Source organism: Canis aureus, chromosome 4, assembly GCF_053574225.1.
Source record: "Canis aureus isolate CA01 chromosome 4, VMU_Caureus_v.1.0, whole genome shotgun sequence".
In the NCBI taxonomy this organism is placed as follows: domain Eukaryota; kingdom Metazoa; phylum Chordata; class Mammalia; order Carnivora; family Canidae; genus Canis; species Canis aureus.
Window position 1 is genome coordinate 57,683,463 of NC_135614.1, and position 15,705 is coordinate 57,699,167.

Below are 15,705 nucleotides of genomic sequence, written 5' to 3' on the forward strand. Positions count from 1 at the left end.
AGTTGGATCATAAATGAGACCATGGTTGGGAAAGTGCTTTGGGGATGGTTATGTGCTCAGATATTGGGAATGAGAGCATAGGTATATAATGGGTAAGTGATTTGGCTGTTCCCCAGGTTCATCAGCAGGCCTGTGGCATAGGACTGGCTATATGGACAAATATCAGACATCTCCTTACACTTTGGTTGTAGGCTACAAATGCCAGAGAATTATAATGAGATTACAGGAAGTTTTTCTACTAGCTGGTTGGGTAAGCTTAAGCAAGTCATGTCACTCTCTAAAATGACAGATTCTGGCCATGTGCCTCCAAGTTACCCTCTTGCTCCAATATATCGAAAGTGGATGATTTTAGCCTTAGAGACTGGATCAGTGATTGTTAAGACTTTGGTCCCCTTCCTGCTTGTCATACAGAACACAGAGCCCACAATCAAGAAATTGAGCAAATTACTCTACTCTGTGGGTTCACCCAGGGCCAGGGGTTTGCTCTATGAAGTTGCAGTGAAAACCTAGTAGGTCTGCACAGGATCCCCATCAATGCTTGAAGCAAGGTAGGGACTTGCCTTCTATTTTCCTTATACCACTTATTAGCTGTGTGACCTCAGGCAATTACTTTTACTTCTCTGAGCTTCATATATAAAATGGGGACAACACATATCTAAATCCTCTCTAATGAAAGGATTCAATGAGATAATTCATGTAGGGTGTGCTAGCACAGGACCTGATTACCTAGTAAGTGCTAGGTGAGTGGTAGCAATTGTTTATCATTTTTCTTTCATCAAAATATGGTAACTCCATGTGATATTTGTTCAGCTTTTAGGATGAACATGTCTACAGTCCAGGAAACTATAGGTTTATCTGCTTTGGAGCATTGTTCAAGTTGTCCCCTTTGCCTGGAATGTAATTAGCCAACCCAGGTCTGCCCTAGTTTCATGATGTCTACATGTTTTTAGTGGCTATAAATCCTTACCCCTTCCCCAAAATCACCCCAAATGCCTATACCCTAAAACCCTAATGGGAAACAGAGCCTTGTGTTGTAGACCCTAATCTCCTTTAATTTTATAATGACTCCTTAAGGTAGCTATTACTCTCCAGACTTTATAGGTGAGGAAACGGTGTCAAAGAGGCTAAGGGACAGAGAACAAGGACAGAGCCAGGTCTGGCCAGCTGACTCTAGGTCTAGCTGACCCTAGGCTTCTGCTCCTCTGCCTTCACTTGCTGCTTCCAGCCACATGACATCTCCACCATCTCCACTCTCACTTCACATTTTCTCTCTCCTGGCACTGTTAAATAGACCACCTGTTAACAGTAATTGTTTTCCATATACCATCTTCTTATTTGTCAGGTCTCTAAGGAGAGGACAAAAAGGGTATCAGGTCTGGACCTTGTCCCTAAGTTGGTCCTAGTCAATTACTAATTATATTGCAAGTATGTGTGGCAGCAGGGAAAAAACTGCATGTCATATCCTTTGCAGCCTTCAGAGAACTTGGCATAGGCTGTAATATGTAAGGGTCTGGTTCAATGCAAGAGCTTTGAAGTTATCACAAATGTAGAAATGTACATTTCTCAGGGATTTGTAGAAAGCTGAGAATTGCTCTGGGTTTCCCTGATTTGTACTATGTGAAGCAGTTGCCCTGGTTGCCTCCAATCATATGCTTCTTAGTGAGTATATTTTAATGACAGGTTCTCTTTTGTGAAGGTGCCTTAGGACAAGGGATGTTCCTACCCTGAAGAATTCCTTAGTGGACCCTGCTTCCAGGGTCCCATAAGCGATTTCCGTTTGCTTCGCTAGGTCCTCAGCACTCTCGATGGGAGACACCATCCTCTCCACGGTCAGGAAGGCAGCCAGGTTGGCTGTGTATGAGGAGATGATGATCAAGGTGAAGAACCACCAGACACCACCAACGATGCGGCCAGACAGGGACCTGCAGGCCAAAGGGAAGAGGTGTCAGAAGCATAGACATCAACTGCAGAATGCTATAGGGGAGGGCCAAGGGACAGCCTAAGCCCTGTCAGCAGAGCTGTCAAACCCTATTTCACCCTTCTCCTCTGTCAGCTAGATGTGAGAATTCATATGTCAGAGAGATTCTCCTTGGCATTTTGTTCCTTATCACAGATAAAGACCTATGTGGTTGCTATTCTTCAGGGGTGATAAAACCCCACAGGCATATATTCACACCACTTTCACATACATATACATCAATACATGTGCCAACAAAGACAGATATGTCAACACTTGTCCACAAAATCACACACATACATGTACAAACATCCTTTTAAATGGTGTTACATACACACTAAGTATTTGTGCACACATATATGAATGCAGATGCATTTATACACATGTACAATTTTGATCATGTTCAGAAATGTTTCCAGACTGCCTTCTCATTGTTGTTCTTTTGGCCATCAAAGGTCACCAAAATGGTGGACTAGAAGGAAGGGAAGGGAGAATGGATTGGAGACAGAATGACAACAACTATACTCTAGCCAGTTTGGGGGAATGTCACTGCTGAGGGCAGCCATAATGCTCTCCTCTACCACAGAGAAAGAGTTTGGCTGAAGTAAAAGACAAAGAATATTTTGTACTGGATCAAAATGTTAACTCTGACAATGATAAATGAGGTGAGAAATTGATCTTTGGTTTTCTTAGAGTCCTATTCTCCTCTTATGCCCAACAATGAAGAAAAATAGGAATATCAAGAATTCTATAGTGATCTTTCAGCTTTGGCTAGGAGATTTCCAATTCTAGAACATTTTTCCAAAGATATTTCAAAATTATGTCCATATCATATATATATATGATATGTCCATGTCCATGTCCCATAGAATGATTAATGATTTAATGTGGTGGACGGACAGGGCATCAGATTATGCCAAATCATATAGTGATAAAGTTATTTGCATTCTATTTCTCTTTCCATCCAGCTCAATTTGTTAAGGAAGTGTCATCCTGGAGTTACTGTAACTTTACATCCTTTCTAACATGTGCCCTGACAGCCTCAAGCTCAGAGCTTTTAGTAGGTGACAGTGCTTAAGTAAAACCTAATATTTAACAACTGAAGAAATCACCAATTCAACCCATGAATATACAGATAAAGAAACTTGAGTCTCAAATCACACTGACCCATGAGCAGAACCCAGGCCTGCCAGTTTATGTAATTATTCCACACTGTTCTCAACATTCTGGTCAACATTCTCTATGTTATTCCCATGTTCCTGTGTGTTTCACTTTGTTTCCATTTCTTGGGGGCTCCTTTTCATTCTAGGCAGACAGTGCTCACTTCAAAAAATTCAACAAATATTTGTTATTGCTTGCTGTATGGAAAATAATGTCCTTAGAGGCTTCACATTGAAAGGGAAATAAAAGGAAATTTGTTCAAAGGAATGATACCAGGAGAGTGGAGCAAAGCTATGTTATGTGAAGAATAGCTGCAGGAGGAGGGGACAGGAAGAAAAGACTCAGAGAGAGGTGTTCACTGAAGGATTGACATGAGATTGGTACTATGAAACCTGATTTAGGAGTATTTGGCAGAAATTTCAGAAAAACAAATACTAAATATAAAGAAGTGGGTATTTTATTTAAGGTGGCGCAACCTGAGGGTGAGAGTAAGTTTCCCCATTTCTGAAGATGTTCAAGTAGTAGACCTTTACAGAGATGTTGTATTTGGTGCTCATTCTTACTCCCCCAGGGTATAGAGTGCTGGGGACATATGTCGACTTAGAGGCAGGGTCAAACATCACAAGGGCCCAGCCTTCTTTTATACTCTTCCATCTATGAGTTTCTGTGATTTGAAATCATAAACAGGTAGACCTGTTTATGATTATGTTTCAGGCTTCATGGCTTCCATTGGGCAGTCAAACAAAATGATACACACAAAGGCAAAAGTATTCTCCCCATGCTTCAAGACTAGTACACATCTGTACTCCAAATCACACCAGTCTTCTGATAACTAGTCCAGTGTTTTCTTCACCTTAGGAGGTGGTAAATATTAGCGTTCTGAGGCTTTGTTGAAGATGATGCTCTTTTCTCAGGTCTGGGTGACCCGAGTGGCATCTAAACTAGACGCCAGCCCTTATTTTCCCCTTCCTCTGCCTAATCAGCCTGAGTGGTCTTTTTAAAAACATTAATTGTATCATGTTGTTTCTTTGTGTAAAATCCATGAAATCCCTTCTCTTACACTTGAAATAAAATTTAAACTCCTTGGTAACCCTTAAGACCCTATGTGCTCTGGCCCGTACCTTGCTCTCCAGTATCTCCACAACATGGGCTTTGGGCTTTGTTTGGTCCTTCCTACTCAAAATGCTCACACCCTTATCACATGCCATTCTCCTCCCTGATAATTGCATCAACCCTATTCATCCTCCAGACCTCACCTGACCCAGTACTTTTTCAGCATTCAGACTTAAGATTCTCAGAGCCCCATGCAGCTCACATTGCAGTTGAAATCTGATTTCTGTTGGTGTAATTGTTGACAGTCTATTGCTTCCCTAGATTATAAGCTCTATAAGAGTAAAGAACCTTATAGTACCTAGCCTAGAGTGGGCCTCAATAACATGTGGATGCATGAATGTCAAGTCTCTCATAACCTGGTAGTTCTATTCACATTGGATTTGGATTCTAGAGACCTGGAATATTTTTCAGAGCCAGGAGAATCCAAACTTGCTTAAAGCTTAGGATGCCTGGAGTCAAGTAGTAGACCAAGTGTTCAGGATGGCTACTCCCTTTTCTAACATTACTGAACTGAGAGACCCAACTAAGGTATCTCAAGTTGAGGATTATCTAGTAAAAGTCAAAGCCCTCCCAAGAAATTTCCAAGCCAATGTTTCCTTCTTCACTGTTCTCCTTTAATTAATATTTATCTGGTAGGTGTTGAGAGCAGCTTACCCTACACACTATTCCCTATATCCCTACCTACTTGATAAAAATAGCAAAGAAGGAGTCTATTGTTTAATAGCCAGTAAGTGTCATCTGTGGAATAACTAGAAGATCAGAGGAAGAGGCTCCTGAAAATGTGACATCATTCCAATGCTTCATTTGCATCTGATCCACATGATAGGAACTCGAGTATAAGGCAATGTCTTTCTTCAATTCAGATCTGGTACAGGCAAAGCTGGGCCTCTATCCAAGAACCCTGCATTTTCTAGTTCTGTATCAAAAGTAAGGAGCCAAGACTGAGTCTTTGCTCTTTGACTGACCAGCCCTATAACCTTGGCAAGTTGCCTGCTCAGCTGGGCCTCGATCTACTCATAGGGTGATACAACTCTATGTCATGGTGAGAAACCAAAACTTTCAGTACTAGACTTAGTTGATTATTTTCCTTTAATGGATTTAAAGCTATTGGAATTATTTTTTTTAAGATTTTATTTATTTATTCATGAGACACACACACACACACACACACACACACACACACACACACACACAGAGGCAGAGACACAGGCAGAGGGAGAAGCAGGCTCCATGCAGGGAGCCTGACGTGGAACTTGATTCTGGGACTCCAGGATCATGCCTGGGCTGAAGGCAGATGCTAAACCGCTGAGCCACCCAGGGATCCCAAGCTATTGGAATTAAAATGGTAGAGGCAAAAGCACTTTGAAAAGTGCTATTGAAATAGCAGACATTATTTTTGAGAGGATTCTTGTAGGAATCTACAGGATAAACTCCTTCATAGGGAAGAAACAGCTGTGATCTTGTCTTCGGAAGTGTGCCTAGTCACCTGAATTTTATTAATCTCATAACTTGGCACAGCTCTTCCTCAAAGTATCTAAGTGATGGAGGATTCCCTATGTCCCTCTAGAGAACTGGTCACAACTTCTATGGCTTGTTGGACTCTTTTTCTTACTTGATCTTATATTTACAGTCTTGCAAAATGGATGGGTGAAGGATGAATATCCCCATCTTACAGATGAAAGATCTGCACTTATGAGACATAAAGTAACTTACCCAAGGTCACAGAGTGCGGCATTGGCCAATCTGGGACTAGGAACCAGGACTTTAAATTTCTTATCCAGTACTCTACACACTGTAGAACATTACTTTCCTTACCAGATTGTGATTGATTTCTAGATGGGCATGGACTTCCTTAACCCATGATATCTCCCTGATGTTGGATCATAGCCAATATTCATTTCTTATAAAGCTCAGTGGAATGTTTGGTATCTACAGAAAGCAGTCTGACCACCAGCATCTTGATAGAATTGGAAACCTGTTTGTATTTGTTTTCTATCACTGCATAACAAATCACCACAAACTTAGCACCTTCTAGCAGTACTCATTCATAGTTCTGTAGGTCAGAAGTCTGGGTCAGGGTGTCTAGATTCTCTAATAAGGCTCTCACCAGGCTGAAATCAAGATGCTGGCAGGGGCTGGGGTTCTCATCTGGAGCTTGGGTTGTTCAAGCTTACCAGTTATTTGTAGGATTCACCTCCCTGTGATCATAGGACCAAGGTCATTGTTTCCTTGCTGGGCGTTAGCCAGGGGCTGCTTTCAGCTTCTACAGGTTGCCTGAATTCTGCATTATGTGTCTCCTCCATCTTAAAGCCAGTAATAGTCTGGCATTCCCTTTCATTCTTTGAAATTCTCTGACTTCCACTAGTTGGAGAAAGCTCTCTGTGCCTAAAGGGTTCATCTGCTTGGGTCCCACCTGGAGAAATTTCTGTCCCTTAAAGTCAATTGATTTGGGATTTCAAATTATATCTGTAAAAGCTCTTTCACAACAGTGCTCAGGTTAGTGTTTGAATGACCAAATGGATAGGAATCTTTAGAAACATGTACCATACTATTTATCTATTCATTTTATAAGCATTGCAAGTATGGCAGGCACTGCTGGGCATTATGGAGATAAAACTGAATACACTACAGTCTCTACCTTCTGTGGAGAAGATGGGAGGGCAGTGTAGCCTAGTGATTAAAACACAAGGTCTGGGGTCTGATACCCTGATTCTCTGCAGAGTGCTTCACACGGTGTTTGGAGCATGGTAGGTACTTAACAGAGCCATCATCATATATATATATATATATGTATATATATATATATATATACATATATATATGATATGTCAATATCATATGTCAATGTCATAAATGGTGATTTTAGTACTATTTCAATTATGTGACAAGTAAGAAAGCAGTACTAAGTAGACACAGAAGGGCTTGATAATTAATCTGCTGACAGGGATCAGGGAGAGTTACTAGAGGAGGAGAAAGCTGTGCTAGGTTTTGGAGTATAAGTAGGAGACTGCCAAGCAGAAAGATGCCGAGGGTAGGAGAAGGCTCAGCAGATAGAGGTAAAAGGAAGAGGTAGTGGGATATTATCTCTGCTGTGAACTTCCCAATTATTCCCAGCAGGACACTAAGCAATCCCTTCTGTTTCCCCATCGCGCTACAATCATTCTCATATTACAGTTCAAACCATGCTGCTGTAATGACTTTTTTTAAGATGTTGCTTTGATTATTACTTATGTTAATATTGATCATCAGAGAAGGTGCTGGATTGAACTTGATAACAGAGCAGAAATTGGGAGGGGCAGACTGGGTGAAGAGATCAAAGTGACAGGATTTGGTGATCAATGGGAGCAGGGGTTATGGGGGAGGATAATACTCAAATGACAGTTCATGCCTACTGGGTGAATGGATTCTGACATGCTCTATTGGATGCTGGCCATCAGCTGTCTCTTCTCATAAATGATTTTTTATTCTTTTGTTAATAAGACACTAAATATATTATTAAACATGATGCTAATAGAAGATAGCTAGCTCTGATTGGATCATTCTCTGATTCTGACAGGTATTTCTTGTCCTGATCATGGATTAGGATTCACTAATTAATTGTTTCTAATCTCTCAGCTTGGATTTGTTGCTCTGGCTGAGGGGTAGGCAAATTTTTTGTGTGTAAAAGTCTAGGCAATAAATATTTCAGGCTTTGAGGGCCTTATGTACTACTTGTCTCTGTTGTTGTAGCCATAGACAGCAGGTAAACACATGCACATAACTGTATCACAATAAAACTTTAATACTAAAAACACACAACAGGCTGAATTTGGCCTGTGGACCACATTTTGCTGTCTTTTGCACTCCATCCTACTGTGAATGTCAGACTTTTGATTTAAGTTAATATGTTACAGTAGTTGAGAGATATCTTGACATCTATGTAGTTATTATCACCTCCACATAAATACCCAGATAAAATATTGCAGTGATTCATTTGACAATTACTTTCGTGCTATCCTCAGGGAGAAAGTAGAGGGCACTAGTCAAGAGAATGGGGCCAGTCATCAGACAAAGCAGGATGGAGTCCTGTCTCATTACTTACTGGTTGTATGACTTTGGGCAAGTCACTAAATCTTTCTTTGCTAGTTTCTTCACAAAATGAAGTAATAGCACTTAGGCATTTTTAAGAATTAAAAAGGAAAATACAAATGGATCATGTAGCACAGTGCCTGGCACAGGGTAAACATTTCAGTATGGAGGTAAAGCAGATGGTGTGAGGAGCGACGAACTGCCTGGAGGTGAGGGAGCAGATACCATGCCAGAGACATTCAGGAAAACAGATCCTTGGGATGTGGGAAGTGGAAAGTTATTAAAAAGCAATTAACTTTTGATCCCATCAACCTACTCTCTAAGACCTCTCGACACGGAGTTGGATATGGACATTCTTCTTTATTTCAAAAGCAAATTTCCTATCATCCCCAAGAGGAAGGGGATGGAAGGGATACCTCCTGTGTGCCTTCATTCAGCTGAGCTCAAGAGGTCACTGAGGTCAACCTATTTCCTTTTGTCATCTGCTTCAAATGGCTATTTTTAAAAAGTAATGAAAACATGGGTGTGAAGGTAGAAACTCAGATGGCCTGCCTCTAAATTACTGGGAGAAACAAAAGTCCATCTTGGTTAATTACTGAACTAAGCTATGCTCAGAGAGAGGCTCACTTGGGATCATGTATCAAGGTTCCCAGACCAGTGTAAATAGCTCTGGCCACATGCAATAATTTTACTGATGAGGCCACTTCATCTAAGACACTGCGTCTGAGTGGCCAATTATCCATTTGTCACCAGCTGCAAATCACTCAGCACTTCCCTGGCTAGCAGGAGTGACTCATTTTAATTGCCCTAGCTGCTGGTCACTGTGTTTCAGCACTGTGACAGGGGGAAGGCCTTGGACTCTTATGGTGAGTCCCAGGGATGGGAAGCTGAGGGTTGGACAATAAGTTCTAAGGAAAGCCCCAGTACTCTTTGAGCTAGTACCCTGTTTGCAGCACGTGCATAGTTAGGTTTCAAAGAAGAGTGGTTTTTGTCTTCTTCGGTGAAATTTCTGTTCATGTCGTTTGCCCATTTCATGATTGGATTGTTTGTTTCTTTGCTGTTGAGTTTAATAAGTTCTTTATAGATCTTGGGTACTAGCCCTTTATCTGATATGTCATTTGCAAATATCTTCTCCCATTCTGTAGGTTGTCTTTTAGTTTTGTTGACTGTTTCTTTTGCTGTGCAGAAGCTTTTGATCTTGATTAAGTCCCAATAATTCATTTTTACTTTTGTTTCTCTTGCCTTCATAGATGTGTCTTGCAAGAAGTTGCTGTGGCCAAGTTCAAAAAGGGTGTTGCCTGTGTTCTCCTCGAGGATTTTGATGGATTCTTGTCTCACATTTAGATCTTTCACCCATTTTGAGTTTATCTTTGTGTATGGTGTTAGAGAATGGTCCAGTGTCCTTCTGCACGTGGCTGTCCAATTTTCCCAGCACCATTTATTGAAGAGACTGTCCTTTTTCCAGTGGATAGTCTTTCCTGCTTTGTCAAATATTAGTCGACCATAGAGCTGAGGGCCCATTTCTGGGCTTTCTATTCTGTTCCAGTGATCTATGTGTCTCTTTTTGTGCCAGTACCATACTATCTTGATGATCACAGCTTTGTAGTACAACTTGAAATCCGGCATTGTGATGCCCCTGGCTCTGGTTTTCTTTTTCAATATTCTCCTGGATATTCAGGGTCTTTTCTGATTCCACACAAATCTTAAGATTATTCATTCTAACTCTCTGAAGAAAGTCCATGGTATTTTGATAGGGATTGCATTGAATGTGTAAATTTCCCTGGGTAGCATTGACATTTTGGCCAAAAAACACATGAGAAAATGCTCCACATCACTTGCCATCAGGGAAATACAAATCAAAACCACAATGAGATACCACCTCACACCAGTGAGAATGGTGAAAATTAACAAGACAGGAAACAACAAATGTTGGAGAGGATGTGGAGAAAGGGGAACCCTCTTGCACTGTTGATGGGAATGTGAACTGGTACAGCCACTCTAGAAAACTGTGTGGAGGCTCCTCAAACAGTTAAAAATAGAACTACCCTATGACCCAGCAATTGCACTGCTGGGTATTTACCCCAAAGATATAGATGCAGTGAAAGACTGAGACACCTGCACCCCATGTTTATAGTAGCAATGTCCACAATAGCCAAACTATGGAAGGAGCCTCGGTGTCCATCAAAAGATGAATGGAGGGGATCCCTGGGTGGCTCAGTGGTTTAGTGCCTGCCTTCAGCCCAGGGAGTGATCCTGGAGTCCTGGGATCGAGTCCCACATCAGGCTCCCTGCATGGAGTCTGCTTTTCCCTCTGCCTGTGTCTCTGCCATTCTCTCTCTCTCTCTCTCTCTCTCTCTCTCTCTCTCTGTGTCTCATGAATAAATAAAATCTTTTTTTAAAAAAGAAAGATGAATGGATAATGAAGACGTGGTCTATATAAATAATGGAACATCACTCAGCAATTAGAAACGACAAATAACCACCATTTGCTTCAAAGTGGTTGGAATTGGAGGGTATTATGCTGAGTAAAGTTTGGAGAAGGACAATCATTATATGGTTTCACTTTTATACAGGGAATATAAAAAATAGTGAAAGGGAATTAAGGGGAAAGGAGAGAATATAAGTGGGAAATATCAGAGAGGGTGACAGAATATGAGAGACCCCTAACTCTGGGAAATGAACAAGGCATAGTGGAAGGGGAGGTGGGCAGAGGGATGGGGTGACTGGGTGACGGGCATTGAGGGGGCACTTGGTGGGATAAGCACTGGGAGTTATGCTATATGTTGACAAATCTAACTCCAATAAAAAATATACCCCCCCCCCCAATATAAAGAAGAGTGGTCTTACGTTCCTATTGTTTTCCAATTAGGTAGGAGTGTAGCATGGGCATAGTTTGCAAAAGAAAGGATGTAGATGAGTTCAGTCATTCCTAAAATGTACTAAATTCTTTCATTCCTTCTGTAAGCATCAGTTTCCACACTTGAAAATGGAGATAATGATTTCCATCTCATGGGTGATAAGAATTCCAGGAGTAAGTCATGTCTTGCACTTAGCACAGACACAAGAATACTAATGGTATTGGTGTCACCAGTAGCAATGGTTATGGTGATGTTGATGATTTTTTCTAGAAACACTCCTCTTAGCTTCTAGACCCCTCTGCTCCTCAGTCTCCTCCTATTTTGCAGGTTTCTCTTTATGTTTTTTTCCGAGAGAGAGAGAGAGAGAGAGAGAGAACACACATGCATACACATGTGTGTGTGTGTGTGTGTGTGTGTGTGTGTGTGTGTGTGCCAGGTGGGGGAAGGGCAGAAAGGGAAGGAGAGAGAATCTTAAGCAGGTTCCATGTTTAACATGCAGCCCAACATGACACTTGATCTCATGACCCTGAAATCATGACCTGAGCCAAAATCAAGAGTCAGATGCTTAACTGACTGAGCCACCAGGAGCCCCAAGGTTGTTCCTTTATAGTCTTTTTTGCTCATTCTTCCTTTTTGCCCAATGTCAAGCTCTTTCTGTGCTCAAAGCTTAGGCCTCAGCTCTCTTCCCAACCCTGCCTACCATCTTGCTCCAGCTGACCTCCTCCAGTGCAAGTCCTTTATTCATGATGCTAACAACTCCCTAATTAATTAACTAATTAATTGATTAATTTTAATGGATATAAACTATTTTTATTAAAAAATTAAAGAAAATTAAAAATAAAGGTGATGGAGGCAGGCAGACAATTTTAAAAACTTCCACTTAATCTAAGAATTATATTCATTGAAAGGTAGAATAAAATTGAACACACAATTGGTTGGTAGTATAAGCTTAGAACTTAAAAAAATTTTAACATTTTCTCATATTGACGTTATATGTCAAAATCACATATAACTAGATCCTGTCTATCTATCTATCTATCTATCTATCTATCTATCTATCCATTTTTTATTTATCATTATTAATTATAATGGCTAAGAATTACTGTACTAAAAATTAAGAGTAAAAAAAAATCCTTGGAAGACTGCTCTCTAGAAAAGGGGTGAAACTCTTAAAAGTTGGAGCCATAGTGTTTAGAGAGCACCCTACCAGTCCTGGATTCTGTTCTCTGCTGAATGCTGGACTCAGTTCTTTCTACAGATCATCAGTTGGATGGGCCCAGCCTCTGCTCAATGACCTATAGTGGCAATGAGATTTTAAGATGGAGGCAGTTTTGTGTATTCTCAGTCAGGGGTGGTACAGATTTTGTTGGTCCCAAAGTGTGTGTAATTTTGGACTCCTTCTTAAGAAAAAGAATACAAAATTAGGGCCTGGAGGAGTTTGTACAACAGAGGTGTCCTGAAGTTCAAGCTTCATCAGCCTCATAGAAAAATTTTCTTCTGTTCTCAATTATTTCAGCTCTTTTCCAAACTTAGTCATTTTGAGACTTCTTACAACTAGGTTGCTCTACCTGCTTTAACCTGGGTTATTGAAATCTCTTTTTAAGTGCAGTCAAAAATAGGCACAAGATTACAGGTGTATTCTGACTAGCCCAGAATAACAAAGTACTATCATCTTCTTTTATTTAAGAACCTTACACCAGTATTACTGCAGTGATAATACTAACTTATTAAAAACTCCACAATACACAGATGATGGAACTTGATTTTAAGTAATCTAAAACATTTGTTTTACTGGGAGAGGTAAATTTTGTTCTTCTCTTCCACTCTACTTCATGAGCTCATATTCAGATGATTTCTCTTATACTACAATCAACAACAGCAAATAATGATTAACATTAGTGAATATTTACTTATTGAATGTGCTAGGTACCATTCTAAATACTTTACACACCTTAACTTATTGATTTACAATTTATCCTCCCCAAATCTGATGAGATAGGTACTTTTACTATCTTTATTTTACACATAAGGAAACTGAGATATGGAGAGGTTAAAACTTGCTCAAGACCCTTACCTCACATCATATACAAATATTAACCCAAATTGAATCTGTAGGCCCTCTCCTGACCTCTAACATGTGTATCTAACTGCCTTCTTGACACCATAAACCTGAAATATTTAAAACAAAATTCTTAATGAACTCCTTCCAAAAAACCCCAAATAAATACCGCATTACTAACTCCTCTCCTTCTTCTTCATCTCAGGAAATGGCATCACTGTCCATCCCACTCTTTAAACCAAATATCAGAGACACATTTCTGCATTAGCTCTTTGTCTTACCCTCACATCTAGTCTGTCCCATCCAGTCATCCCCATAGCTACAGATACCATTCTAGACACTAAGTATTAGTGTCATATTTCATTGCTGCTTTTCTCATTCTTATACAATCCATGTCCACACAATAGCCAGAGGATCTTTTAAAATTATAAATAGTATCATGCTGTTTCCCACCCTACTTAAAATTGTCTCACTTAGTAAAATCCAAATGCCCTGCTTGAGTCAACCTGATCTGGCTCACCTCTAACCCCATCTTGTACCATCTTTCCTGTTTTCATCATGCCCTAGCCTCATTGGCCTTCTTACAGTTCCTACCACATACCAAATTCTTTCCCACTTCAGGACTTTTGCAGTTGCTGTTCCCTCTGCCTGGAACTCATTTCTCCGAAATTGTCCCAAACATGCCTCCATCTCCCCATTAAGTTTATGTTCGTACCTCATCTCCTCACATCCACCTAGGGATTGTCTAGGCATCCATCTCTCTCTCACCTTACCTTGTTTCCTTTTCTTCATAGTACTTATCATAGTCTAAAATGATTTATATATATATTTATCAATTGATTTGTTATTCATTTTTATTGGTTTCCACTAAAATGTAAGTTCAGTGATGCCAGGGGTCTTATCTGTGTCATTCCCTGCTATATTCCTGGTGCCTAGCATAGTGCCTGGCAGAAAGCAGGTGCTCAATGAACATATACTGAATAAATGAATAATTACATAGTATTTATTGAGGACTGAATATATACCAAGCCTGATGAAAAATAACTAAGAAGTTTCTTCTTAAGGAGATCAGTAGAATGAATATGACTGACATAGAGTAGCTGTGAAATGTGGGCTGGGCTGAACAGCACAGGGAACCATTGATCAAGTGCTAAGGAAGTGCAGAGGTAGGAAAAGCCATGTCCAATTGGGAAAAATATGGAAAAGCATCAGGGAAGAGGGGCCATTGGCAGGGCTGTGCAGGGCAGGCAGGCTTTGAACATTCTCAAATAGAAAGAGAGGCATTTCTTGGGGGCAGGAACAGCCTGTGCTGTGGTGTGGAGATGGGACAAGAAAGTGAACAAGCAAGAATTTCACTTTGCCTCAAAAGTAGTAACCGCCCAACATCCATTTTCTCTGGGTATGGCCTTTGAACTGGACACTGCAGAAGATACTTGGCATCCATTTTTTAAATCCCCATCACTCTCTTTAGCTCAGCTAGTCATATCTCTTTTTGATAACTGAGGAAACTGAGGTTCAGAAAGATAATTTACTCAAGGTCACAAAGCAGGTGATGGAACTCATATCAAATGTGAATCCAGATCCATAAAATTAGATCTGGTGTGATTTACTTGTGCTGAAAATGTGTCCAGCTTGGACCAGGGCCATCACTCTCATCTTTCAAGGTTTACCTTTTCAGGTCCCAAGCACCACTTGCCCACAGTTCCTAGACACAAAGGAATATTTGGCACCATACTGGTGTTAAAAATGGGACTTCCTTCACATATATTTTGGGCTTAAGTTCTTAGAAGAAGCCACTCTCTTTTTATAGCTAGCTGCCTGCTGGCTAGCCCACAATACCAAAACATATGGCTTCCCTATATCCAAAGCCCTCCCTAGAGCTCCTACTATTTGCTGATCCACCAGCTGGTTTCAGAAGTGAGATGGGTTCCAAGGGTCTGGGTCCCTGACTCAGGGCACCAGGTGTGGGCCTGGGTTGTCATCTGTGGCCCAACATATCCCGCATTTGAAGTCCTTAGGTTGGAATGTTGTAGGCTTTTAAAAAATAGGTCCTGACCCATCAGCAAATGGTAGATAAAATAACAAACAGTGTGTGCTTCTGCTCTAATTAATGTTTGGTTATCTCCAGGACAGGGCGTGTATGGAAAGGAGGTACTTAGAACAACTAGTTGAAAATCTTCCATTTCCAGGTATTTTTTTTACCCTGCCCAGTTCCCTGAATGCTCAGACCCCCAACTCCCACGTATCCACAACCAACCTGGCAGGGCAACCCCAGAGGCAGGGAGCATCTGCTCTTCTTCTTCCCCCACAGCCCCCTGTTCATTTTACTAAAAGGGACAACACAGCTATTTCTGGGACAATGAAGAGAATTATTAAGAGTTCAGAAATGGTATAATTTTCCTACTCCTGTCCCTGCCATTCATTAACTGTATGGTTTGGAAAAGTTATTTTACATATCTGAGGCTCAGTTTCATCTATCTATGAAATGG

The 15,705-nt window shown here is 40.7% G+C and overlaps 1 protein-coding gene across 4 annotated transcripts in view; it reads right to left on the reverse strand.

Annotated features, from left to right (window-relative positions):
- The window catches only part of GRIA1 (glutamate ionotropic receptor AMPA type subunit 1), a 306,425-nt gene that overhangs the window by 42,577 nt on the left and 248,143 nt on the right, over positions 1–15,705 (reverse strand). For all 4 annotated transcript variants that reach the window (XM_077895794.1, XM_077895793.1, XM_077895792.1 and 1 more), the window contains one exon: positions 1,724–1,922. In XM_077895794.1, coding sequence (XP_077751920.1) covers positions 1,724–1,922 — 199 coding nt within the window. The remainder of the gene's footprint in view (positions 1–1,723; positions 1,923–15,705) is intronic.